At 40.1% G+C, this 26,974-nt stretch overlaps 1 protein-coding gene across 1 annotated transcript in view; it reads left to right on the top strand.

Annotated features, from left to right (window-relative positions):
- LOC117371683 (low-density lipoprotein receptor-related protein 1-like) overlaps positions 1–26,974 on the top strand; it is a 258,778-nt gene that overhangs the window by 31,351 nt on the left and 200,453 nt on the right. The window contains exon 2 of the mRNA XM_055222032.1: positions 9,748–9,870. Coding sequence (XP_055078007.1) covers positions 9,748–9,870 — 123 coding nt within the window. The remainder of the gene's footprint in view (positions 1–9,747; positions 9,871–26,974) is intronic.

Below are 26,974 nucleotides of genomic sequence, written 5' to 3'. Positions count from 1 at the left end.
TAATGCTAGCTAGCTTGTGACTATAATGTAATTTAAGAGGGACTTGTTTAACAGCACAAATCCACTCACCTGTTATAGTTCCAACTTAGTCAGTTCTTTTTGGTGAGACTGTGTTGAGTAGCAGAGCTTCAACCAGAACAGTGCCTCCAGTTAGCATCACACACCCAGGGAATATTGATGATATCAACTAAATGTAATGTATTTTTTACTTATAACCCAAAAGTAAGAACCGAAAGCAGCACTGTGATGGCTCACTGGTTCACCCCAGTTCCACTTCTGTATAAATGGATGTGAATATTAAGAACATGCCAAAGGGTTTGTGAGAGGGAGGAACTAGTTATTCTTAATGATCATTTTGTCTTTGCGGTTTGGAAATTGGTTGATGTAGCTTTAAGACAACGGCGTTGTAAATGTACTCTTCAGATTGACTTCTCCTTTCACTTCGGGTAATAATAGTAATAATAATGTCTTAAACTTGGTGATGTTAAGTTACTATTGTACCACAGCCACAGCTGCCCTGGGGCAGACTGAATGAAGCCAATCTGCACCATCGGCCCCTCTGACCACCAATTTTGGAACCAATCACATGTAGCATTATTAAATCCAGTATGTTTCAGACGCTTCAAGATGACTCCATGATCCACTGAATCAAAAGCTTTAGTTAAATCAATGAACAGAGCTACACAATCTTGTTTATCATCAAGGGCTGAGAAAATATCATTTAAAACTTTTGTGGTTGCAGTGACAATACTATGCCCTTTTCTGAAAACTGATAAGATTCAAAATGGGCAATTTAGTTAAATAAATTAACTTGATTTGCAACTAATTTTTCTGCCTTTCTAACTGCTGATAAACATTTATTTCTCTTTTTGCGAAAAAAAAAAAAATCCCAATCCATATCTGACCTAGTTGTGTGTGCAGTTTTCCAGACAGCATTTCTTTCTCTAATTAAACTTAATATTGCTGAGTTGAACCAAGGACTGTTATAGTTTTTCATTCTAAGTTTTCTTTTAGGCGCATGTCGGTCTACAATTTCATTAAATTTGGACCCAAACTGAACTCAGAAGACTACACCTGCAGGGAGAGTTCATGCAAAAACTAATATTTACGCAGAAAATAATTACTAGGAAGCTATGTATTTATATAAAGACAGATTAAACTGGTGATTCATGAGTTTAATCCATCGACTGTATATATGAATGGATAATCCGCTCGCCGTTGTGTTCCAAAAAGGAAGTATTCTGGCTCCAATTCACTTTCTATTGAAAAACTGTGTCCTCTCTCTGTAACTGCTGCTGTCAGACTCATCATTTTGGTCTTTAAAATGTTCGTATTAACCCGCTCTACATGATCCTGGGGTTTTTATTTCACTATTGTGTCTGAAACATTGAACATAAATAACAGACAAATTAGACGCCTTCTTTCCCCAGGGTCACTCCCGCTAGCGTTAGTAACAGGTTTGATTGACAGTGTTGCTAAGCGCCCTAAACCAGCTCCTTTCCGCCATTGTCTCGTATAAATCCTTATAATCTAAATACAATGATTAGTCGACTGATACAAACAGTGCTGAGCCACAGCTGTGTCTGAGCGGAGCTATTACGTCAATGAAGCAGGTAGGACACTGGGGAAACTCTATCTGTTATATAATATACGCACATTGGCGCTGCAAGATTACACACAATCAAATCGAAAGAACAGTTTGAATGGTTGCGGTTAGCTAATAGCAGAGTCAATTATTATTTAGGTAATACAGCATTCTCCACAAACAACATATTATCTCGTCTCCATAGGGTCTGATTCTGTGGAAAATGTGCTCACCCTGTAGTTTAGACCTCTATAAACACGCTCTGAAATGCACGCGACGCTTGTGTTGTTTTAGCAGTTCATATTTCAGTTTTCTCTCAAATGCGAGCGCAGCTGGATGTGAGGCGACAGTGGCTCAGTTGGTAGAGCGTTTGGCCACTGATCTGAAGGTTGGCGGTTTGACATAAACGCCATCAGTTGACCGGTCAGATAATTGTGTCCTTGAGCAAGACCTCGCCCCCAGTGTCTGTATACGCTGATGAATGAATGTGTGTCAATGGTTCATGGTGTTCAAAATGTGCACTGAAAACTTAATCTTGAATTTTAAACCAAATTTCAAAATTATTACAATTGTGATTTCTGTTATTAAAAACACAGCTTGATCTTTTAACGGTGCTGTACCTAATTTTTTACGTTTGCAGTGGTCCAGAGTTATTCCTCACTTACTTTATGCATTCCGAGCATCTTAACAATAAGCAGAGTTTTGCCTTCACGGTAAAGCTAACAACAACTAGCATTCTAATTGCACACTTCCTGCTTTTTGGAAAGTGCTATATAATTAGATGACAATTAGACCATTAGCTTGTTTGTTGTTTTATCCTTTTTCATTTTCATACAGCAGTGACTGGAGCTATTACTGAAGCTTCAAACTTTGCACCTTGACGTTAAACCTTATTGTCGCTGTTGGGAAATGTGTCCTGGTTTGAACTGGGATAAGCCTGGTAGGACAGTTGGCCATCCGGAAGATTATTTTGTTTTGATTTGTTACTCTCTATGACAACAGTCCTCACTTTTCATCATTCTGAATCCCATGGAATGAATTACATGATATTCTCAAAAGATTATCCACAAGTCTTGAACCAATTATTGATCAGAGTAGACCCTAGTACTCTCTAGATTATAAAAGCATCCATTTTACCAATATTCACTTTAGTAATACATTACGCAAACTCTATTTTTGTGAGCTTTAAGCCGTGTACTGTTACCTCCTCAAAAACATATCTAGAGTTCTAGATATCTAGAGTGCTTTGTTTCACTCACACATGTTTGAGTAACACTTTATTATTAGTCCAATGCTTCAAATGCTCTGTTCCACCTTGTGATGTCATGAAGTGGTAGTTTTCATGTTAACAGCTCCCTTTACCTTTAGTTCAGTAGAGATTGGCAGTTCCAGGGCTGAAATGATCCAAATGATTCCAATGAAGTTGTATAGAATTTAAAAACACAGTGGAGCACTTCCTGTTTTATCACGTGACATCACAAGGTGGAACAGCGTGTTTCAGTTTAAGCGAAGAACTCAGCCTAAAAATGTAGTGTTTGTGTGTTAAACATGTGTGAATGAAACAAAACACAACTCCAGGTCTGTTTGTGATGAGGAAACAACATTGTAACAAATCAGAAAACGTTGTAATATGGGCCCTTTAAATATTATCGGTCTATAGAATGTTGTAATACCATTTAATCTCTCCTATACTGCGCTGAAGGTATGCTCAGCAGCAGTAGTAGAAGCTGAAGTTTGGGTGGAGAGAGGTATGCGAAATCCATATTTGCTCCGACCACAAACCTCGGATCATTTCAGGAAATTGTCGCTCCGATTTCACCATTCCAGCGTGTGTGATTGTGCAGACCTGACCGAGTCCAAACACTGCAAAAAACGCTGCAATCTGGGACATTTCAGTCCACCAAATCAACTCGCTGCCCTCGGAGTTATGGAGTTATGTCATGTCATGAATATCTTTGTGCAATAATTGACTTTTCCTTAATCATGGTATAATCACTTAAAACAAAGCTCAGATTAAAGTGTAACTTGAGTAACAGAGCTTCAGGCAGAACAGTGCCTCTAGTTAGCATCACACCCCCAGGAGATGACGACAGTTGATGGAATCAGTATAAATTAAATATAATGTATTGAATGTATCTTATCGATTGGCCACAGTTTAGCGGTTTGCTCCAGTTTCACTTCGCTAGTTTATAAAAGTTGTTCTAAAGTTGTGCACATCTGAAAATCCATGCATGTGAATATTAACAACATGCTTGATTTTTGTGAGACCCAGGAACTATTTATTTGTAAATGGGTAATGTAGCTTTAAGACAACATGTTTATAAATGTATTTTTCAGGTTGGCTTCCCCTTTCCCTTTGTATAAGAACTGTTGAATGGTTTTCTGTCGCCCTCTGCTGGCAACATTTAGAAATGGAGCATGTAAGAAAAGCTATTAGCAGACTCTCGGCCGGAAAAGAGACATAGTTAAATGTGATTTCTCCTGGTTTGATCCAAGTTTAGTCCTTTAGTCCTTTAGACTTGGCTTGGTCCTGGTCTAGTCCTGGTTTGGTCCAATTTTATTCCTGATGTTTAGACTTAGTTTGGTCCTGTTCTAGTCCTGGTTTAGTCCTGATGTTTAGACTTAGTTTGGTCCTGTTCTAGTCCTGGTTTGGTCCAAGTTTAGACTTAGTTTGGTCCTGTTCTAGTCCTGGTTTAGTCCTGATGTTTAGACTTAGTTTGGTCCTGTTCTAGTCCTGGTTTGGTCCAACTTTAGTCAAATTTGTAGTAAGTTGCAAAAGTCCTTTTAGAGAGTAGTACTGGACGTAGTTTGCCTGGGATCCATAATACACCCTTCCAAAAGATGTGCGTCTGGTCATCGGTGAATCTCCCACAGTTCAGATGGGTGTGACTGACAGGTGGATTAGCCAATCAAGGACAAGCATGGTTCGTTTGTATCAAAACAAATATGGCTGCTCATGAGGGAAATAGAAAGGAACAAAATATCACATTGGGCTGAAAAAAATGGCGGATTTCTGTAGAATCAATGAGCGAAACACTAAACCCTGTAATCTGAGGTGAGGGAAATGATTTTGTTCAGTATGACGGGTGACCAATGAGCTCCTTCGTTTCACAAAAAAGAAATTTAATTGGACGATCATGTTTGGTTTTGGCTTGAGGCGTGACAGAGGGAGTGAGGAGAGATCATTCTGGACTTGAAGGAAGTAGCAGTGATATGTTAAATCAAAACGTCTTAATCTTTTATACCATAACAAGTAAGGCTGAAAATTATATCAAAAACTGAAATGAAAAAGGAAAAAAATCCAATGATATGACGGTTTTATGAGTGTAAACTAAACCAAACCAAATTGGAACAAGACCAGGACTAAACTAGGACTAAACCAGGACCAAACCAAGTCATCATAATTTGTGTCAACCCATCCTATTTTAGCATAAGCCTAAACAAAAAAATACTGTAATTCCATATAAAACAATAAACTAACAGGACCAAGTAAATCCACACTTTAATTCTGTGACTAATGCTGATTCAGTGCAGTTTCTCGTCATGTTATTTTTCTTCAAATAACCAGTCCTTCTTCTGGTTCTGCTTTCACTCCACTAAATAGTTGGTCTCAAAATGGCTGAGTTTCCCAGTTGGAAACGTCTAAAAAGGTTTGGCTGCACTGCTCCGGATGTGACAGGCACGGAGCAAAGGATTATAACAGAAAGAAGACGTTTATTTGCATGTCAGAAAGGATCACGTTTGTGCAGTTTCCATGTGGAACTGAAGGAAACATAGGAAAGGGGTTTAGAGGGACCTATTTTTAGCGACGCAGAGTGACAAAGTAGTTAACTGGTTTACCTGATACATACCTCCATCATGATCTCTGCGTTTTTAAAGGAAATGTTTTGCCAAAGTTACGTTTAAGAGCTTTGAAGCGTGTTATATTTGTTTACCCTTTCCCACAGACCCACTTAAAGTTGTATTAAGACTGATTCAAGCATGTTTGAGTCATTTTTATGGGCCCATATTTAGCTGTTTTTTTTGATCATGTGGTGACTGAGGAAGTTAATAGTTAATAAACTGTTACTCAAACATGTGTGAATGAAACAAAACACAACTCCAGGTCTGTTTTTGAGGAAGGAACAGCATTATAACATGGCTTAAATCTCACAAGAGTCAGTTTTGTGTAATATAGGACCTTTAAAGCTACCATTCGTACGTAGATTAGCGGACCCACCCGTGTTGCATTCTCACATGTCACCACTAGATGCTTTCCGTGTTATTGCTGTCTGAATTTGTGCAGGGCTCTTTTTTGACAGAAGAAGATCAGGAAGCATAGGTGAGCTTGAACAAAGGCCAGGTGAGGGAAAAGGGGGGAGGGGCCAGTGGAGATGGGAGGGGCCAGGTGAGGGGGGAGGAGGGGAACAGGTTTCACATCATCCAATTACTGGTAAAAAACAAAACAAAAAATAAAACCTTACAGATCGCATCTTTACGGCTGAATGATTTGGTACCAACATCTAATTGCGATTTTTCTGACAAGATTTACGACACATTTTAAACACGTCCAGAAGAAATGACGGAAACATTAAAAAACACAACTGACAAACTGATACAAGAGTCACATTTCACAGCATGTTCGTATAGACAGAAACTGCAGGGATAGCAGCGTTTTTTATGTGGAGTAAGACAGGATATTTAATGCCTAGAAAATGTTGATACTAAAAAAACTGTGGTCTTTGGTTTTGCTATTTGTGTCCATTCAAATTGCGATTTTGGTTTGATTTTGATTCATCTTGCAGCCCTTTTCAAGACGCCATTGCTCAGAAAATTTCCGTTTCGCCTTACCTACCATACGCAAACTGTTCTCAACCCTAAATTAGGTCAGATATAGTTCAGGTTTAGATCTGGTGAGACTCAGAAAGTTATTTTTTCCCTAGGTGGTAAAGTTTGAGAACTACTGGACCATTTCTACCCAGTATTTTCGCCTTCTTCAGCCTCTACATTCACTCTCTAGCTTTGGCACTCTGCTTGCTCCTTTGTCTCTCACCTCTCGACCTACTTCCACTGTGACGTGTTTCTACAGCTGTGTCTCTGCCTTTTTCTTCATTACAAACAACAGAGGGTCAAAACATGTCAGCATCAAGCACCGCCGAGCCTGCTAACCCCGCTCACCCGCTAATCTCGCTAACCCCTGCTAACACAGCGCCACAGCCAACCGCTACCTGCTGTGAGCGACAACAAACACTAACAAAATAAAAGATATGATAGGTAGATAGATAGATAGATACATAGATGCATAGATAAGATACATAGAAAAGGCAGCATAAAACCCTTTCACCATGCATCTGTCTAGGTATCATTAATACAGTACAGTATCCTGTCCGATTTTGTATAAAAAGATGCTAACCCTGTACACATTCAACACATTCAATTCTTAGTACAGTTGCTAACCGTGCGAACCATTTCTTTCATGAAAACAAGCCTTGCATTAAGTTAAATTTCAAATAAAGCAAATACAAACATGTGTTTATAATGACTGCACTTGAAGCCAAAAAGTGTGTCAAATCTTTAAAAAGTCTTAACTCCAAAGCAGCTCTCATAATCCACCTGCATCCACAGAGCAGAGGCTCTATGACTGCTCTGTTATGTTTGAATTTTACCTCTGAAAGTTTTGGGGGAGGAGAATTCCCGAGGGAGGAACTTAACGAGCCTTAAGACAGCTGCAGTACATCCAGAACACTGCTGCTCGGGTCCTGACTAGAACCAGGAAGTACTTCACACATGTGTCCTGTGCTCAGGTCTCTGGCTCCTGTGGCTCAGATAATAGACTTTAAAGCAGCTCTGTGTGTGAACAAGTGTCTCCATGGACCAGCACCAAAGAACATCTCCCACATGAGCCACATGAACCATCTCACATGAGGAGGACTAAACCAGGACTAAACCAGGACTAAACCAGGACTAAACCAGGACTAAACCAGGACTAAACCAGGACTAAACCAGGTCAAAGCCAGGACTCAACTAGGACTAAACCAGGACTGAACCGGGACTGAACCAGGACTAAACCAGGACTAAACCAGGACTAAACATGGGGAATCAGTGTTTCAGTTTTATGCAGTTAAAACCTGGAACAGTCTTCCTGAAGATGTGAGACAGTCCTCTACTTTGACAATGTTTAAATCCAGGCTTCATGTTTTCTCAGCGTGATTAAACATGCAGGTTAATCAGATCACAATGAAGCTGCCTTTGTAAGACTTAAACATGTTGGACAGTGAACTGTAAATAAATCATGTTAATGTTGTAAAATTAGTGTTTGCAATTTGAGCAGCCCTATGTGTTCACAGTGGAGATGATGTAGTCCACTTTTAGACATGGTTTAGCGTTTAAACCTGGGATAGTCCTGTTAGAGACCTGATTCAGATGTGACGATACTCAGGAAGCCAAATCTTTCCTTTGGTACTTGATGCGGAACGTTTGAGAGCCATTGAAATAGACAACTGCTTTGGCACAAATATAATGCATTTTACATATACATGGAGGAGTTTCATGCATAATTCAAAGATAAACGCTGCATGGTTTGAGCTCAGCAGCGTGGCGGCAGCTCACACGGAGCAGATAAGTGGAGACGGAGCGGAGGTAGACAGGTGTGTGCTCAAGCGTCATGTAGAATCAGTGATATTTAGGGTGAGTGGCGTTCACAGATCTGCCTCACAAGTCGCTGGCAGTGGTTATGTAAATACTGAGGCAGCTTTTGTAAACCTGTTGCTTCCGTTTAGCGTCATCTGGGGGAGGGTCTGTCACCTACTTGTGTCATAAAAAAAATGTTATTGCTTTTGCCTGGAATGTTCCACAGTGTTGCGCTATGGTATTAAACGTTTATAGCTTTAAAGAGCGGGTACTGTGTGTGAGTCTTTGGAGCTTATACCATGTTATGATGTTGTTTCGTCATCAAAAACATGCCTGAAGATGTTTTATATGTCATCCGTGCATGTTTGAATAATCTAGTGATCTCTCCCGCGCTCTATAGCAGTATACTGAGTTCAGCTCCACCTTGTGATGTCATCATGTGGTAATACAGGAAGTTCTCCGCTGTGCTTTTTAACTCCACACACCTTCACTAGAATCATTTGGAGCATTTCAGACCTGGAATTGTCAATCTCTACTGAACTAAAGGTAAAAGGTAGATGTTAATGTGAAAAACTACCACTTTATGACATCACAAGGTGGAACAGAGCATTTTGAGCTTTGAGTAATCCTTTATTATTAGTCTGTCAAAATCTCCAGACATGTGTGAATGAAACAAAACACAACTCCAGGTCTGTTTTTGAGGAGGTAACAGCATTATAACGTTCACAAGAGTCCACTTTGTGTATTATAGGACCTTTAAAGTCACGCTGCGCCTCAGTTGAGACAGTAGTTTACTGTTCATTTCATATCCAGACTTTTGCAGGGCTTTTCTCCATTGTGCTTTTCCTCTTGCGTCATCTGTTTTTGTGTTGATGAAGTAACTCTCTGGTCCTAATTAGAGCCTGTGTAGGACCCCATTGACTTCAACACAACAGGCTTCGCTCCTAATGAGACTTCAGGCCGAGGTCTGCACTTTGAACGAGTATTGGGAAAGGAACAAACTCAGATTATTATTGTGGTATTTTTGATGGGGCCATTGGGCGATATTGAACAAAAACATTTATTTAATTTCATGTTTTCAGATGTTGTTTTAGTAGTCAATCCACAGTGCGCTAAAACATACATGTGTACATCATAGCTAAAGGACGCTATACTATAAAAATCCTATGAAATGAATTAGATTTACCACTATAATCGAACACCTGTAAAAATAATGTCTGGTATCGGTGAAGTACTCAGTATCGGTGGAGTACTCGTACTCATTTTGCACAAAGTGGTATTGGTGCATCCCTAAAAATATCTTAAACCTGGAGTCGTGCTAATCTTTTGACACCCACTAACATGCTCTGAAATGTGATTCTTGTCTTAGTTTAATAATTCATATTTCAATCTACTCTCAAATGCTAAAGGTGCACTATGTAACTTTACTGGAGTGTACACTGCCTGTCTCCATGGAGAGGATGTTACTTTGCCTGTAGTGTTACACAGTATTAATCTTGTACACAGACGATGACGATACTAACAGTAGTGGTTGATTTGTGTGTTTGTTTCAGCCCCAAAGACGTGCAGCCCAAAGCAGTTTGTGTGTAAAGATGGAGTGACGTGTATCTCAAAGGGCTGGAGGTGCGACAGAGAGAAGGACTGTCCCGACGGCTCTGACGAGGAGCCAGATGTCTGTAAGTCTGCACCGCTCTGCACTAGGGATGGGACGATAATCAATAATATCGTTTATTGTGACAAAAAGGGCAACAATAATTGTTTGTGGGACGTTTTATAGAATCGTGAGAAACGCTAACAGAGATAATCGTCTTTATATCACCAGAATGTGCAGAACAAACCTCTCCATGACGATCTCCTCTGTATAAATATGGAACTTATTCATAATATTATGTTCAAATTATCATTATTCATATCCATTAACTTATCAACCTGTTACCAACTTTATTTTTAAACTGTTACCAACTTTAACTCTATACTGTTAGAAACCTTAACTCAAAACTTTTAGCACCTTTATTTTTAAAGTGTTAGCAAATATATTTTTAAACTGTTAGCAACTTTAACTTTAAACTCTTAGCAACTTTATTTTTTAAACTGTTAGCACATTCACTTTAAATTGTTAGCAGCTTTATTGTTAAACTGTTAGCAACTTTAACTTTAAATTGTTAACAACTTTAATTTTAAACTGTTAGCAACTTTAACCTATTACCAACTTTATTTTTAAACTGTTAGCAACTTTATTTTTAAACTGTTAACAATTTTAACCTATTAGAAACTTTATTTTTAAACTGTTAGCAACTTAAATTTTAAACTGTTAGCAACTTTAACTTAAAACTGTTACACATTTGTTAACTTTATTTTTAAACTGTTAGAAAATTGAATTCCAAAGTGTTGACAACTTTATTTTTTAAAGTGTTAGCACCTCTATTTTTAAACTGATAGCAACTTCAACTCTAAACTGTTTGCAACTTTATTTTTAAATTGTTAGCAACTTTATTTTAAAACTATTATCTTATATTCTTATTAGCAAGAGATTTTCTGTGTTCTTAGTAAAGACTGAATTTCATTGAGTTGTTAATTGGAGTTATTTTGTCCATGATAATCGTGACGTCCCATGTTTACACTGCACTGGGCTAACCTACTTTTCCCAAGGATAATGCTAACACTCTTACTGCTACTGTTTCTGTTGTTACCATATTTGTTGTTGATAATGTTGATAAAGATAGATAGACAGACAGATAGATAGATTGATTGATAGACGCCATGTTTGTTTTCACTGCCTATGACCCCCTTTTATGTTTGATGTGGACTTGATTTGTTCCTGTTCTAGTCCTTATTTAGTCCTAATTTAAACAGGTTTTAATCAAGTTTAAGTGTAGTTAGCCCCTATAGTGATTTCTGAAACCTAATGTGGAATTTCGTATTGTCATCTCATTTTGAACACTCTGTGGTATCCATTTGAATATTTTTAGCCGAGATTGAATATTTCGGAAAGTGGGGCAAAAATCAATGGGGGAGCTATGGAGAAGCATTGGCCATTTCTTTAGAGAGTTTATTTTTTTTTGCTTTTGTTTTAGTCTACTTCTTCACATTATGCAGTATCAGAGTGGTATCTGTATCGGCACATACGCTGAGGCCAAGTATCGGTATCGGATTCTATTGTTACCAGGGCAAGATGTTAGCTAGAGGAAAAGAGGAGAGGGGATGGAGAGTTTTGGGTTTGATTATAGACCTGTATCTGCTGTTGATAATGTAGATAAAGAGAAAGATTGATGCGCTTTGATTTTATGTGCTTCTTTGATTTGTAATCTGCTTGTCATCTGTTGGACTTTATGGAGACAGGATACGGTTCCAGACCATGTGCCTTTGTAGAGTGAAAGCATGTTGTCTTGGCCGGCCAGGCAAGAAGTAACACTAAAGACCCTGGAGTCTGTGGGGTTTGGTCCAGTCCAGTGGCCACTTCAACACAGCGGTGAGGAATTGTGCTCGGAATAGGAAAAGGCATGATGCATTTCACAGACTTGTTTTTGTATTATCCATCCATTTTCTTCCACTTATCCGGAGCCGGGTCGCGAGTGCAGCAGTCTAATCAGGGAATTCCAGACTTCCCGCACCCCAGACACTACCGCTAGCTCCTCCGGTGGGACCCTAAGGCGTTCCCAAGCCAGCTGAGAGATATAGTCCCGCCTGCGTGTCCTGGATCTTTCCCGGGGCCTCTTCCCAGTGGGACATGCCCGGAACACCTCCCCAGGGAGACGTCCAGTAATTGAACATCAGTGCTTTGCTAATCTTCCCTCACTGCGTTTTATCTTTAAACATTTGTTGACAGACGCGTTTATCACAATTACGTCCCATTTGCTATTTTCTGTTAAAGAGCGGGTTTATGCAAAATCGACTTATTGAAGCTTTGTTCCATGTAACGTTCCCTCATCAAAAGCATGACTCAAGTGGGTTTATATGTCATCCATCCATGTTTGAGTAATCTAGGGATCTTTTCCAGGTCCTATTCGAACTCTCCTTGTGGTTAGCAGTATAAGGAAACTCATTTTGGCTGCTTGTATCCGCCAACTTTTCCTGTTTCCTAGACATTTGGTCCTGATGTAGACTTGGTTTGGTCCTGTTCTAGTCCTGGTTTATTTGGCTCTTGTATTTATGGCATAGTCTTAGTTTAGCTGTTCAAGTTTCTAATGGTGATGTGTGATTATCTGCTTTTTTAATATTGTTTTGACATAGTAAATTGTATTCACATTTTGATCCTGCTTTTGGTTAGTCTTAGAACTGCTTTAGTCCTTTCCTAGTCCTGGTTTAGTACTACTTTAAATCGGTCCTCATATAGACCTAGTTCAGATCTGGTGGTTCCTGGATAACCATTTGTTTCTTGAAGATTTTAACTCCTGATCTAGAACAAATAGCTTTTTGGTTTAATGTTATTGTTTTGATCCTATTTCCTTTCATTCTTAACCCATTTATTTTCGGTTTCTATCTGATCTTAGCAAATGGTAGATATTTTGTCAACAAAGTATTCAAATCCGTGTGTCTTATTTCAATATATTAGCAATTTAAAGCAGTTGAACATCAGTGCTATGCTAATCTCCTCTCACTGCGTTTTATCTTTAAACATTTGTTGACAGACCAGTTTATCACTATAAGTTCCGTTTGCTAACTTCTGTTAAAAAAGGGGTTTATGCAAAATCGACTTTTTACAGCTTTGTGCCGTGTAATGTTCTCTCATCAAAAACATGGCTCAAGTGGTTTTATATGTCATCCATGCATGTTTGAGTAATCTAGGGATCTCTCCTGGGCCCTGTTCAAACCACACCGCAATTCTCCATAAATACACAAAAACATGATACAAAATGGAACACTACAACTTTAAAAACCTGAGTTTCAGTAGCAAAGCTGTGTTATGATTGCGCTCTGAAGGGGGTGTGACTTAGTCCGGGGAGCAAAGGGAGGGGGGGACTCAGAATACATGCATAATGCATTACTCTTATCCAGTTCCAGTTTACAATCCATCCATTTTCTTCCGCTTATCCGAGGTCAGGTCGCAGGGGCAGCAGTCTAAGCAGGGACTCCCAAATGTCCCTCACCCCAGACACGTCCTCCAGCTCCTCCGGTGGGACGCTAAGGCGTACCCAGGCCAGCCCAGAGACATAGTCCCTCTAGCGTGTCCTGGGTGTCCCCCGGGGCCTCTTCCAGGTGGGATCCCTCCGACCATCACCAACACACCACATTCATTCTAGGTCATGGTGGTATTGAAACTCCCAGATGTTGTGTCCTTGCCTAAATCAGTTTTTGCCACTGGGTCCTTCCTGTGGCCACTGGTATTCCCATTGGTCTCCCATCCAAATCCTAACCAGGCCCAGTCCTGCTTAGTTTCAGAGATCTGTCGAGATCAGTCACCTCCTTGTCAGAGCCTCAGCTTGTCAGAGCATCAAAAAACAAAAGTGAAACTATGTTAATACATTGTTTTGGTTGAATATAGTATTTTCAAAACAACAAAATGTCATGTGTTGTAGTTAATACCCCAAAGAGGAGCAATAATACCCCCTCTTTAAGACTTTATGTGCTTTTGTGTTTAGAGATGAGACAAAACAACAAAAAAATATCCAATTCCTCATTAAAACACAAAGTCTGTAGGCGTGTTCCCCGTGGAGAGCTTGAAAGCAGCCCCCGTGGTCAGCCTTTCTTTCAGATGGAGTAAACAGAAGGTAGGGTTAGCTGGAGGGTGAAGGAGAGGGGGTGGGGGGGGGGGGGGGGGCAGGTGGTAGAAGCGTCCCAGGACAGTGCAGTGTGTGTGGGGTGTGAGAGCTAGACCACAGTGGCTCTGGAAGTCATTAGAGTCGCGCCTGGAGCTATGAAGAAACCTGCTGTTTTTCACAACCTGATCGAGCCTCCATTTTGCTGTGTCCCTGAGGCTGGCTGTGTTTACGCTCGCTCTGATGTGACTGGACTGAAGTGGACTCTGTCTGTCTCATTAACACAGTGCTGCGTCTGCGTTCATTTAAGGCGATGGACCCTGTTTTCTTCCATGTATTTGAGCAAAATTAGTCCCGCCCCAGTTCAGATATACTGTATAAGGAGCTCTTGAGGTGAAAGTAAATCTCTGCGTAGTATCCGCATCTAATTACACAGCATTTTACTGACCGATAATCAGGAAGCGCGCAGTCAGCATGCCAGTTGTTTTTTTTACTTTACTGTGTACTTTACTAGTGGTGGAAGAAGTACTCAATTTTGTTATTTGTTACATGAAAAAAATCTACTTAAGTCAAAGTATTAAAGTACCCATCTAAAAATGTACTTAAAGAGTAAAAAGTAAAAGTATTTCGTGCAGATTTTGAGTCTTATAAAGCTTCAAATGTGGTGATTTTGATAAAGATTTGAGCTGAATTTTGTGCAACAGAATCAACTGAATCTATCATTTTTTTATTTGTATATTTTTGTTTTGCTCAAATTATGAACATGTTAAAAATAAATCCTCAGCCTTTTCAGCAGGTCTCACACAATAATAAAAAAACACTTTTACTTTTCGGTCCTGATCAAAAATGTAGTGGAGTAAAAGTAAAAAGTATCCACTGATAAATGTAAGTAAAGTATAGATACCTAAAAATTCTACTTAAGTACAGAACTTTACTTACTTTATTACCTTCCACCACTGCATCTAATTATAAAGCATTTTATTGTTTGATAACCATGAAGTGGGTGCATAGCATGCCAGTTGTTTTTTTTTGTTTTTTTTTACTTTGACAGCCTCTGAAAGTTTGTGAATAGTGCTTATAAACTCATCATGGTGAATAATTAGGATGTTCTGAATGCATAAGGCAAGTGAGGAGTAACTTTGGACCACTGCAAACCCTTTAAAATGAACTAGTTCTGGTTTTCTCATTCATAAGACAGTAAAATCAGATACAGCACCTTTAAGGTATTTCATTTCTATTACTAAAACTAAAATATGTCTTGCTCAATGACTCTTGCCATTAGCTGAAATTAGCTGTGCCATTAGTCAAATTTTCAGTCATTTCAAATGATCGATGATGAGTTTGGGTCTTTGTAGTGGAGAGGTCCATGGCCGCTCCTCACTCAGCAAAACCATGTGGTTTGGAGCAGAGTTCAGAGTTTGGAGAAAGAATTTTTTGTGTAAAATGGAATTGATTAAAAGTCTGTATTGTTAAAGGGCTAATGTAGAATTGCCGATCTCTACTGAAATAAAGGGAGATAGGAGCTGTTAACCTAAAAAAAACACCGCTTCATGACAACACAAGGTGGAACAGAGCATTTCGAGCTGTGGAAATGTGGACAGACTAATATTAAAGTGTTACTCAAACATGTGTGAATGAAACAAAACACAACTCCAGGTCTGTTTTTGATGAAGTAACAACATTATAACACGACTTAAAACTCATAAGACTAAATTTTGCAAAATATAGGACCTTTAATGTTCAGGAAATTAATATGGAAAGACATTTTTATTAGTTTTTAATAGGACATAATAAAACCAAACGGAAAATTGGCCCAAATAATAAAATACGTGATTAATATGTGATTTTAGTTTATGTATTAACCACACCAGCCTTTGGGTAAGTGGAACTGTCCAAATTTTTAAGTGATTGAAGTCAGTCATAAGGTGCTTCCTAAACAAACAAACAAAAACTTGGCAGTGTCAGCAGAAAACTAGAGCTTTTCTTAATTTACATATTTTACAAGGTACAAGTACAAGGTGCTGTTGAAGTAACATTTCCCAAGAAACACTGGAATGGTTTAAGTGCTTGGACCAAAAAATAAAGAAAACATGGAAAAGTACCCAGCCCTAATCCAGCATGATTAAGGATTAGCAGCTTTCATTTCCTTGTAAAAGAAAGTCTAAGATTGTTCTGCTAAAAAAAATACATAATATGACTGTAGTATGGCATTAGCTTTGTTGTTTGAAAGCTCAGACTGTATATATAAATGTACTTAGCTAACCTGCTAACCGCCGCGTTCCAAATAGGAAGTGATCATGGGCGCGCTTCCAGCTCCATCCACTCTGGCTCCAATTCACTTTCTACTAAAAAAATATGGCCCTCTCTCTGTAACTGCTGCTGTCAGACTAGTCATTCTGGTCTTTAAATGTTTGTATTAATCCGCTCTACATCATCCTAGTATTTTTATTTAAGTATTGTGTCCATAAATCAAGATATAAACATTAATAACAGACGAATCAAGCACCTTCTTTCCTAGAGTTTGCTCCCGCTAGCGTTAGCAACAGGTTTGATTGACAGTGTTGCCAAGCACCCGCTCCCTGCTAAACCAGTTGCGCGGACGGGAAGAGGCGTTATCTTCAACAGCCTCGCTCTGGATTGAGTGTTTCGTTGCTATGATACTTGCGATCGGAATTTCTAATATGGAAATTAGCTCCAAATTCGCCGCTAAACCTGTTCTAGCTTCGATGAGCTTCATTTGACTTGGGTAACGTCACACTCACTTAGTCCACTTCGTTATACAGTCTTGAAAGTTATAATCAAACAAGCACAGTTATACAAAGTTTTTTACTCTGCACTCTTCTCTTAATGTCTTTCTTATTCTGTAAAGCACTTTGAATTACTTTGTGTACCGATTGTGCTATACAAATAAACTTGCCTCGCCAATACACATTTCAATACATAAATAATATAAAAAAGTGCTGATCTCAGGCTGTACCTTCGCCTCAGTTTAAGTTGTGCTGAACGCCCAAAAGTGGCAAGAACCTGAGGCATGAGTCAGTCTTATCTGAGTGTGGGCTGTTTTTGTGAGGTCGATTATTACGCTGTACACGCCTGAGATTAGCCACTTCACATCACGCTAATCTCAGGCACAACTGCAGCCAATCAGAGACGTCACCGCTGTTTAGTCCAAAGACCTGATCCCGGAATGATTACGCTGCTTCAAAATGGGAACATGGTTTAGAAAAATACAAATTGTACCAGTGGAGAAAGACGCAAGCAAGTTTTTCTCGTTCTTAGTGTATTATTAGCGAATACTGCAGAAGGAGAAGCTGCACTAGCATGGAACTGGGGTTTAGGTAGTGGACAATCAGATCAGAGCGAGGGAGTTTAGGGTTAAACCAACTGGATTTCAGCGTTGAAACTGGCAGCACAAATGGGAGAGTCATGTGAGGCTTATTCTGCGTTCTGATTGGACGGGAGACAGTAGCTCAGTTGGCCGTATTTGAGTATTTTAATCGGTTCGAATGAATGTGTGAGTGGTTCCTTGATGTAAAGAGCTTTGAGTAAGTTTGTCACAATAATTAATAATCGTTATCGTTCAGTACATGAAAGCTGGAACAATATATTCTGAAAGTGGGGAGATTTTTGCCACTTTTATATAATAAGGTCAGATTTGAGCTGTCGAGCGTGGAATAGGTCACTTCTAAGGCTCATTATTGGTACATTCTGCAGCTCAGGCCTTTTAGTGATTCGTTTTATTTAAAGAATGGTTCACTGGGATTATCCTGCTTTATTTTAATTGTGTCAGTGGCATAAAGCAGCTTCACTATGGTCGTTTGTCGCAGTATTTCTCTGTAGCGACATATCAGGCTCATTCATTTCATTTTTCATTTATTAATTTATTTCGAGCACATGTATCCAGTTCACTTTCTGCACATTTCACAATTTTTTGCTTATTTGAGCTTGAAAAGGTGTGGGAACTTACTAAAACTTATTAAATCCCACCCCTGTCTTCCATTAGAACATAAATTAAATGCTTTCTATTAAAAAATGTTTAATTTGTTGTTGTGTTGTGAAGTCTAGTTTTGCCTTAAATCAGGGGTCTCAAACTCAAATTATCTGGGGGCCGCAGGAGGCAGAGTCTGGGTGAGGCTGGGCAGGTATTCCACAAAAAAAGCTTGGTTAAAATTTTGTCAAACGTCATCGCTGTTTTCAACATACATGATAAAATATGCCAATTCTTGTGGATTTTATGGATATACATCGTTATTTGTTGAATCTTTTGTGATGGGAGTAGCGTGTGTTTGGGGTTTACTGATTTGGCAGAACCTCCTACACACAAAATAGTTATACCACACTAACATTAAACTTTCATATTGTCCTGCGGGCCACAAAATATCATCTTGTGGGCCGCATTTGGCCCCTGGGCTGCGAGTTTGGGACTTCTGGTTTAAAGGTAGAAAAGAGCTATATATAACATGTGACCATTTACCATTACTGTCTTTAGACCCAAAACCATGTCCAGTGTTTTTGCAAATAAGAATACAGAATATATCATCATTTTAACTATCAGTAAAAGCTTTTTAAGGATGCAGTCAGGCCGAGTTTAGGAAATTTATAATCAAAATCTTACATACAGGTCCTTTTACAAATTTTTGTTGTACTGCCGTAATATCTTGCCATAATTTTTGGCCGAAAAACATTGAGAAGAATGTAGAATGTAGAATGTAGATTTTTTTTTTTTAAACGTGATGACTGAGATTGGACCAGTGCTAACAGTTTACACTTTGAACTATCTCAGTCTCTGTCACTGTTTGAAAAAAGTGGAAAATGGAAAAACTCATTTTTGCCACGATTTAGTTTTTTTTAAAGTTTTTTTCTTAAGTTTTTTTTTTTTAGCTCTGCTGTTTTTCCTACAGGAATAGCACTGACCCAATCACGCCTCGACTCCTCTGTGTCATCTGCTCTGATTGCAGCTAAAGGAGGAACGCTAACTCCAGTTCAACTCTTTCCATTTTGACCAAAGTCTGGAGACAGCGCCACTGGAAAATCTGCTCAGTCACTTTCCGAATATGATCTGGAGACAAAGCACATTTTATGGTTTAACTTTCTCAATATTTGGCGAAAATGGAACCATTTCACATAAAAAAAAACTAAATCTGCAGTTGAGTTTAGTTTAATCTGTGTTAGCATGTTAGCATCTGCCATCTGTTTGTTTCCATGGAGAGGTAATTGCTTTGCCTGAAATGTAAACTTTTATTAATCATATTTATCTCCATGGATATAAGCAGATATAATCTGGAAGCGTGCCCATACTCACTTCCTGTTTGGAAAGTGGCGGCTAGTGCGTTAGCTATGTCCATTTATATATACAGTCTATGCTTGTACCTGATTTACCATCTTAAAAACCATTAAAAAAAAAACACAAACTAGTTCATCAACAGTTTGCATTGGTCCAAAATTATTCCTCACTTACCTTATGCATTCAGAGCATCCTAATTACTGCGATGAATTTATAAACGCTTTCCACAACTCTCAGAAGCCATGAGACGTGATGGTAACGCTAAGAGCAACTAGCATGCTAACGCACTTCCTGATTCTCTGACAGTATATCGCTGTATAATCAGAAGCAGACAGCACACAGCAGACTTATTCTGACCTCGAGCTGCTTATGTAATAGATCTGTACTGGGGCAAGACACATTTTGCTCAAATATGGAACAAAATCAGATACAGGGCCTTTAATCAAGCTGTCCAAATCGAGTTAGCAAACGCGCTAGCCCTATTATAAACCTATGCATTATGTAGTTTGAGCACTGCCCTCTCTCTGCTCAAACAAAACTCACAAAACTGATCCTGAAAAGTTGTGACAGGCTGAAGCCCCGTGTTATATAATGCCGTGTCATGTCTCCCTGTTGATACGTTGGCTTGTTGTTGTGCTTAAATGTGCTCTTTGTCCTGCGTTTTTGGCATGAGCTGGTTTATTTATGCACTCATGTGGATGGTTCTGTGTGGCTCTGTGGGCTCAGACTGTCCACTGCAGCTGTAACCTCATCAATGATCGCCTTTGTGCTGACGGAGCGCGGCAAAGATAGACACCGACCAGCAACAAACATAACAAAAGACTTTATCAGTGTTTGGCTTGAACCGTTTGGGGAAAAAATATAGGACTGTGTTTTTTCTGGGAAGCATTGTGATTAGATTTGCGATTTACTTTTTTATTGTTTTCTATCATTCAAAACTTGTGTTGTCAACTTGATACTTAGGAATAGACTCAATGCTCAATACTTGATAATAAAAACACTCTTTCTTTAGACAATAGTAGGTTCCATAGTGGTCCATGGGCGTATACTGGTTTATATGTCTTATACTATCTGATTTCGATACTTTTGAAACCCTTGTGCATACTGTTGTTGCGTCCTTAGGCAAGACACTTCACCCAGGGCAGCTGTGGCTAAAATAGTAGCTTACCACCACTGATTATGGAGCGAATGAATAAAGCACGAAATTATACTGCGTCTGGAAAAGAGCTATATAAAACTATGGTATTATTACTTATGACTGAACTTTCATTTTCAGCATGAATTATGATGTTATACCAGCGGCATTTTAAATCATAAGACACATTTCACTCTTTTCCTTCACTCCTTTGTCGGCCTTGAAGTGGAACTAAACACTAAATCCACTTTTTATTGCTACTAAACTGAGTATATGATGTTTTAATAGCCTTATCTACGGTTCCAGGTCATTCTTTTTGGCAGCTTTAGTGCAAACTTGGAAAATTTGGAGCTTTCTTGTTCAAAACGCCTAAATCTAAGTGGGTGCTGCCTTCAAAGGACTCTGCACTTTCAAGTAGTTGGTGACATCACACAGGACTGCCCTGATTACAGCCAGGTGTTTCTGATTGCAAACACCTGACTGCAGGGGGCGGAGTTTGAAGTGTGGATGGCTGTTAGACCAATCACACTGTTCGTTATATGTCAAGACCCCGCCTCTCCTCCCCTTTTCTTCTCCCCTTTTCTTCTCCCCTTTAGTCCTCCAGACCCCACCCTGCCCACTTTATCAGCTGTATTTGAAATGTGTTTGGGGGCAGAGTTTAGGCGTTTAGTCGCACTTTAAATCATTTTTTTCTGGCCTTTACGCTGATGTGTCTGTATCAGTGGAGCCATCTGTCAGGTCAGATGGTCATCTACAAAGACAAAGTCAACACCAGGAGCCGGCGCCTCTTAAACGTGCGTATGACTGGTCACACTACACATTTAGCAAAATTATTGGCAGCATAATTAAATATAAGATTTTACTAAACAAAACAAAAAAATCTTGCCTAATTTTTTTTATTTGTGTGAAGGTTATATTTGTACTTCCTGGTTGGACACAGGCAGCAGATGTGGTACAGACGTTGCTTGATTTGGACCTTTGCCTGATTTGGCTCTGTTTTTCATACTTTGGTGCAGGTGCTGAAGTTGCTATAGTAACCGCACTTAGGACAAATCTACTTTTTGAGATTCATTCGATCAAGTTTACTGCAATATAAACTGTTTTACTGATAAATACTTGGTCAGAGCCTGATAAAAATTAGGTATTTAAACAGAGCAGAGCTGAGTTGACCCTGACTTCAGTAAATCAGCTAAGTTATTGTTAAAGACAATCACTTTTGTTTCTATTTCCAACAATAAACTGTGCAATGGTCAAACTTTGATGTGAATATGATTAAGTTTAGCAATAGGTGTGGCTCCAGCAGACCGAGCGCAGAGTAAACACATTGAAAAGAGTTAAACAAGTTCAATTTAAAAGATGCCAAATTTAGGTAATTTCATAACTGTTACCTCGCAACCAATGTAAACAAGGGCCAAAACATTTCGAAATCATACAGTTGGTAAGATTAGGCTAGTACAAATAAATATAACAAATTTATTTTGTTAAATCAGATCTATTCTGCTAAATTTTAAAGAACTTTTACCATCTTATAGTTGTTTCTTCTCATTGAGCCTCTGAAGTTGTGTTTGGAGTGATTCAAGTTTGAATAGTCTTTAATCGACTATTTTCAAGACGCCATCTTGTCGATCTGCCCCCGTTTTCACCTCCACTGATACACGCCCACTGTAACGTACACACTTCCTTCTCCAGTTTTATTTTTTTAATCGGTGATACTCGTAGGATTCTGTAGCATCGCGTAGTCATTTTGGTACAAATGAAAAAACGGCACTTTATTGTGATGATGTTTACGGCGGCGTCAGCTCCCGTTGGACACCTCAGATTTCAAACGCAAAAGTTGGCGGACATGTTTCTTTTATTAAGTCGTTTTAGATGAATATTGTGATTTAAAATGTGCAAATTCTAACATAATGATCCACAGTGTCAGAGATTATAACTATAGAGACACAAACAAAATAGGGCTGAAACATAAAATGCCTTCCCTGCATTTTGGATGTTTTCTATGTTCATTATTTGGGCAGAAAGAGCTCAGTGCTACTTCCTGTATTTTTGTGTTTTTGTTCTTAGCCTTTTACCACAAACAGGTACAATCTCAGGAAAAGCAAGTAATAACTGAAAACACCTGAAAACCTGTCACATGTACGTTAAGACGGCGTCCTGCTGACTCAAGCCTGTTCTCATTTATTCACACTTTGACGTAGATTTGTTAATGATTTTAATTATTCTATTTCAACTAATTGCTGTGAAATTTCACTTTGAAGTGGCACAATTATAAAATCTCAAAAGCTGCAGTTATGTTCATGATAAAATATCCAAAAACAACATGGAGGAGAGATTAGCCGACGTCATGTTTTACAGGGAGCCAACACAACTGTAATATTCTGACACCTTCAAGGATCAAAGGTGAATCACTTTGTAAAAACATTCTACCAGTCAAAAGTTTGGATACGCTTTTGGATTTCTCTGCTTTATTTTCCTGATTCCTGCATCGGGGGCAACAGTGGCTCGGTTGGTAGAGTGTTTGAGAGCCAAAGAGCCAAAGCGGAGTCTGGACTAGAGAAGGGGCAGAAGAGAGGAGCTAAAGGGGAATCAGGACCAGAGGGGGAGCAGAAGAAGAGCCAAAGAGGAGTCTGGACCAGAGGAGGAGCAGAAGAGCCAAAGAGGAGTCTGGACCAGAGGAGGAGCAGAAGAGAGGAGCCAAAGAGGAGTCTGGACCAGAGGAGGGGCAGAAGAAGAGCCAAAGGAGAGTCTGGACCAGAGGAGGGGCAGAAGATAGGAGCCAAAGGAGAGTCTGGACTAGAGGAGGGGCAGAAGAGAGGAGCTAAAGGGGAATCAGGACCAGAGGGGGAGCAGAAGAGCCAAAGAGGAGTCTGGACCAGAGGAGGAGCAGAAGAGAGGAGCCAAAGAGGAGTCTGGACCAGAGGAGGGGCAGAAGAGAGGAGCTAAAGGGGAGTCTGGACCAGAGGAGGGGCAGAAGAAGAGCCAAAGAGGAGTCTGGACCAGAAGAGGGGCAGAAGAGAGGAGCTAAAGGGGAATCTGGACCAGAGGAGGGGCAGAAGAAGAGCCAAAGGGGAGTCTGGACCAGAAGATGGGCAGAAGAAGAGCCAAAGGGGAGTCTGGACCAGAAGATGGGCAGAAGAAGAGCCAAAGGGGAGTCTGGACCAGAGGAGGGGCAGAAGAAGAGCCAAAGGGGAGTCTGGACCAGAGGAGGGGCAGAAGAAGAGCCAAAGGGGAGTCTGGACCAGAAGATGGGCAGAAGAAGAGCCAAAGAGGAGCCTGGACCAGAGGAGGGGCAGAAGAAGAGCCAGGGGACCACATAGCAGAAAACTTAGAGAAACTTATATTTTAGAGAACTATGTAACTTTTCTAATAAAGGTTCTACCACCTGCTTGAGATGCTTTGCCTGGAATATTCCACAGTATGGCTTTTAATTTCTACAGGGAGTGTTTACAATGCGACTCATCACCAATCTGCTAATCCCTTTTTCAGCATGTTTTTTTTACAGCTATGTTACCCAAACATGTAGGGGTCTGGGGTCCTCTCCCATGATTTTTTCACATATACAAACACATCCTGTATTCTGCTGTGTTATTTTTGACACTAAAAATGGGCCCATTACAATAAGTTGGTGAAACCTCATCTGTCACACGATACACACTGTACATCTACTAAACTCACTGACCTCACGGCTCGTCTTTGTTCAGAGCGGCTCCGTGAGTTCAGTGGTGTCACTGTGTGTTTTTACTAATTGCTCTGGTGGGATTAATAAAGTCGTCTGACTCTGGATCTAAATCAAACCAAAGGCCCGCGGCGGTCGTTCAAATGAAACCATCAATTTAAGTCAAATGTTTGAATGTGAATGTCCCACATTCACTAAATCTGAGTCTACGGCTGACAGGGAGATCCCCCGTGCCTCCTGACTGCATCTCCTCCTCTTCCTCCTCTCCCTCCTCTCCTCCTCTACCTCTACCTCCTTTCCTTCCTTATTCCTTCTCCTCTCCTCCTCGCTCTCCCCCCTCCTTATTCCTTCTCCTCTCCTTCCTCCTCATCGCCTCCTCTTATCTCCTTCCTCCCACATCTTTCCCCTCATGTATCTTTTAGTGGAGGAGACAGCAGACCTGATATAGACAGAGCTCCTCTCCCTCCTTCCCTTCCTCCTCTCTCCTCTCCCTCGTCTCATCTCCTCTTCCTCTCCCTCCTGTATCTTTCAGAGGAGCAGACAGCAGACCTGATACAGACAGACCTCCTGCTGTGCTCCTCTAGCTGCTCTGAGTGAGGAGGGGCTCATCTGCATGTCTCTGTCCTCAATGTTTCCTCAGTGTGTCCTGCCTGTGTCTGTATACTTCATGTACTGTGTGTACTTCATCTACTCCGTGTACTGTGTTTACTCCATGTACTGTGTGTACTGCATGTACTGTGTCTAGTGTGTGTAGTAAATATAGATTCATTATTGAAGACTCAGCTGGAACGTTTAACTTCGTCTGGCCTCTGCAGATTTCTTATGTCAATACTTCTATTCTCTCCCCCCTCGTTCTCTCCCCCTCCCTCACCCCTTCTTCTCTTTATTTCTTCTTTCTCTTCTCTCTCACCCCATCCACTCTCTTTCTTGCTCCTTTCTCTCACTCTCTCTCCCTGCTCTCCATTCTTCCCTCTCTCCCTTTTTCTCTCTACCTCCTATCTCGCTCTGTCTCCTCTCTCTCTCTTTCCCTTTCTCTACCCCATCCCTCTCTCCCTTTGTCTCTCTATCCTCCCCATTCCCCCTCTTTCTCTTTCTCTCTCCACTCTCTCAACCACCTTCCTTCTCTTTTTGGCTCCTTCTCTCCCCCTCTCTCTCCTGCTCTTTCTCTTTCCCCCTCTCCTTCTTCCCCACTCTTTCTCTCTCTCTCTCCCCCTCTCCTTCTCTCCGTGCCTCTGCCTCGAGCCTGTAGTATCATTTGCATACATTAGCTGGCGTGCTAATCTAATGGTGGAGTGTTTTTATGAATGGGAGATTACAGTATTATCTTTGTTTACAAGTGCTGCAGGTGCTCTTATATTATATTTAGGAGTTATCCACTCTTCTCCCATAATGCACCGCTGTTTAAGATTCGGTGTGATGTCATGTATCTACTTCTTTAGTTCTCACGAAATTAAGTTTTTTAGCACAAATTAGGTCTGAGTTTTTATGTTGTTTTTGTTTCATTTGGCCAATCCTCAGCCACTCCTCCAGGCAGACAGTGTTTGGCACGACACGTTTATTTATACAGCACAAGTGATACACAAGGTAATTCAAAGTGCTTTACAGATTAAGAAAGACATTAAAATCACAATACAACAAATCAAAACATAAATAATCATCGTAAAGTGAACATTAAAACAGAAGAGGCAGAGTAAAACCCTTTCAGTCATATGCGCAGCTAAACAGAACCGTTTGAGTCTGGATTTAAACATTGTCAAAGTAGAGGCCTGTCTCACATCTTCAGGAAGAATGTCCCAGGTTTTAACTACATAAATCACAAACACTTGATTCCCCAGGTTTAGTCCTGGTTTAGTCTTAGTTTAGTCCCGGTTTAGTCCTGGTTTAGTCCCGGTTTAGTCCTGGTTTAGTCTTAGTTTAGTCCTGGTTTAGTCCTGGTTTAGTCCTGGTTTAGTCTTAGTTTAGTCCCAGTTTAGTCCCAGTTTAGTCCCGGTTTAGTCCCAGTTTAGTCCCAGTTTAGTCCCGGTTTAGTCCCTGTTTAGTCCCGGTTAATTCCAGTTTAGTCCCTGTTTAGTCCCGGTTTAGTCCCGGTTTAGTCTTGGTTTAGTCCTGGTTTAGTCCCGGTTTAGTTCCAGTTTAGTCCCAGTTTAGTCCCGGTTTAGTCCCGGTTTAGTCCGGTTTAGTCCCGGTTTAGTCCCGGTTTAGTCCCGGTTTAGTCTTAGTTTAGTCCCGGTTTAGTCCTTGTTTAGTCCCGGTTTAGTCTTAGTTTAGTCTTAGTTTAGTCCCGGTTTAGTCCCAGTTTAGTCCCGGTTTAGTCCCGGTTTAGTCCCGGTTTAGTCCCGGTTTAGTCCTGACTCTGGGCTCCAGCAGAAGGTCGGTCCGTGTAGTCCTCAGATTATGAGATGGCTGATGTGGCACTGACATGTGGAAGATGTTTGCACCTGTACAAATGTGATTTAAGGTGTTTCATAATTCCTCACATACTGGGATAAGATCAGAAAGAAAACCTGAAGATCTTCCTCTGTTTGAAAGTCTACAGTTGGCCCTTTTGCCCATCCATATACCCATCCCTTTAATATGATACATTTTCTCATCACAAAATATGAATCCCTCAAACAAACTGCCCTTTAAACAGCACAGTCTTTTGGTCCAGTTTCTACATTTGGGCCTTTGCGTTTGTATATTGTGTAAATGTTTGAATGAGATTTAAGTCCCCAATAACTTCAACAATGGCCCTTTTTCTACTGCTAATCCTTCATCTTTTGTGTGGAAATCTGAACCAAATACTGGACCCTTCAAAAGAATTAGGAAACAAAAGAAGCACGGGGCTTTTGTATTTACACCAAAGGCCTTAAAATGGAACTAAACTTTAAACGAAACTTTATTTTACTACTAAACTGTGTATGTGGTTTTGCACAGTTCCTAGTCCTTATTTGTCATTTTTTGTGCAAACTAGGTCAATTTGCAGCTTTATGTCAGCTTTCTGTGCACT

This window comes from Periophthalmus magnuspinnatus, chromosome 5, assembly GCF_009829125.3.
Source record: "Periophthalmus magnuspinnatus isolate fPerMag1 chromosome 5, fPerMag1.2.pri, whole genome shotgun sequence".
NCBI lineage: Eukaryota > Metazoa > Chordata > Actinopteri > Gobiiformes > Gobiidae > Periophthalmus > Periophthalmus magnuspinnatus.
This window is presented reverse-complemented; position numbering and strand designations above follow the sequence as displayed.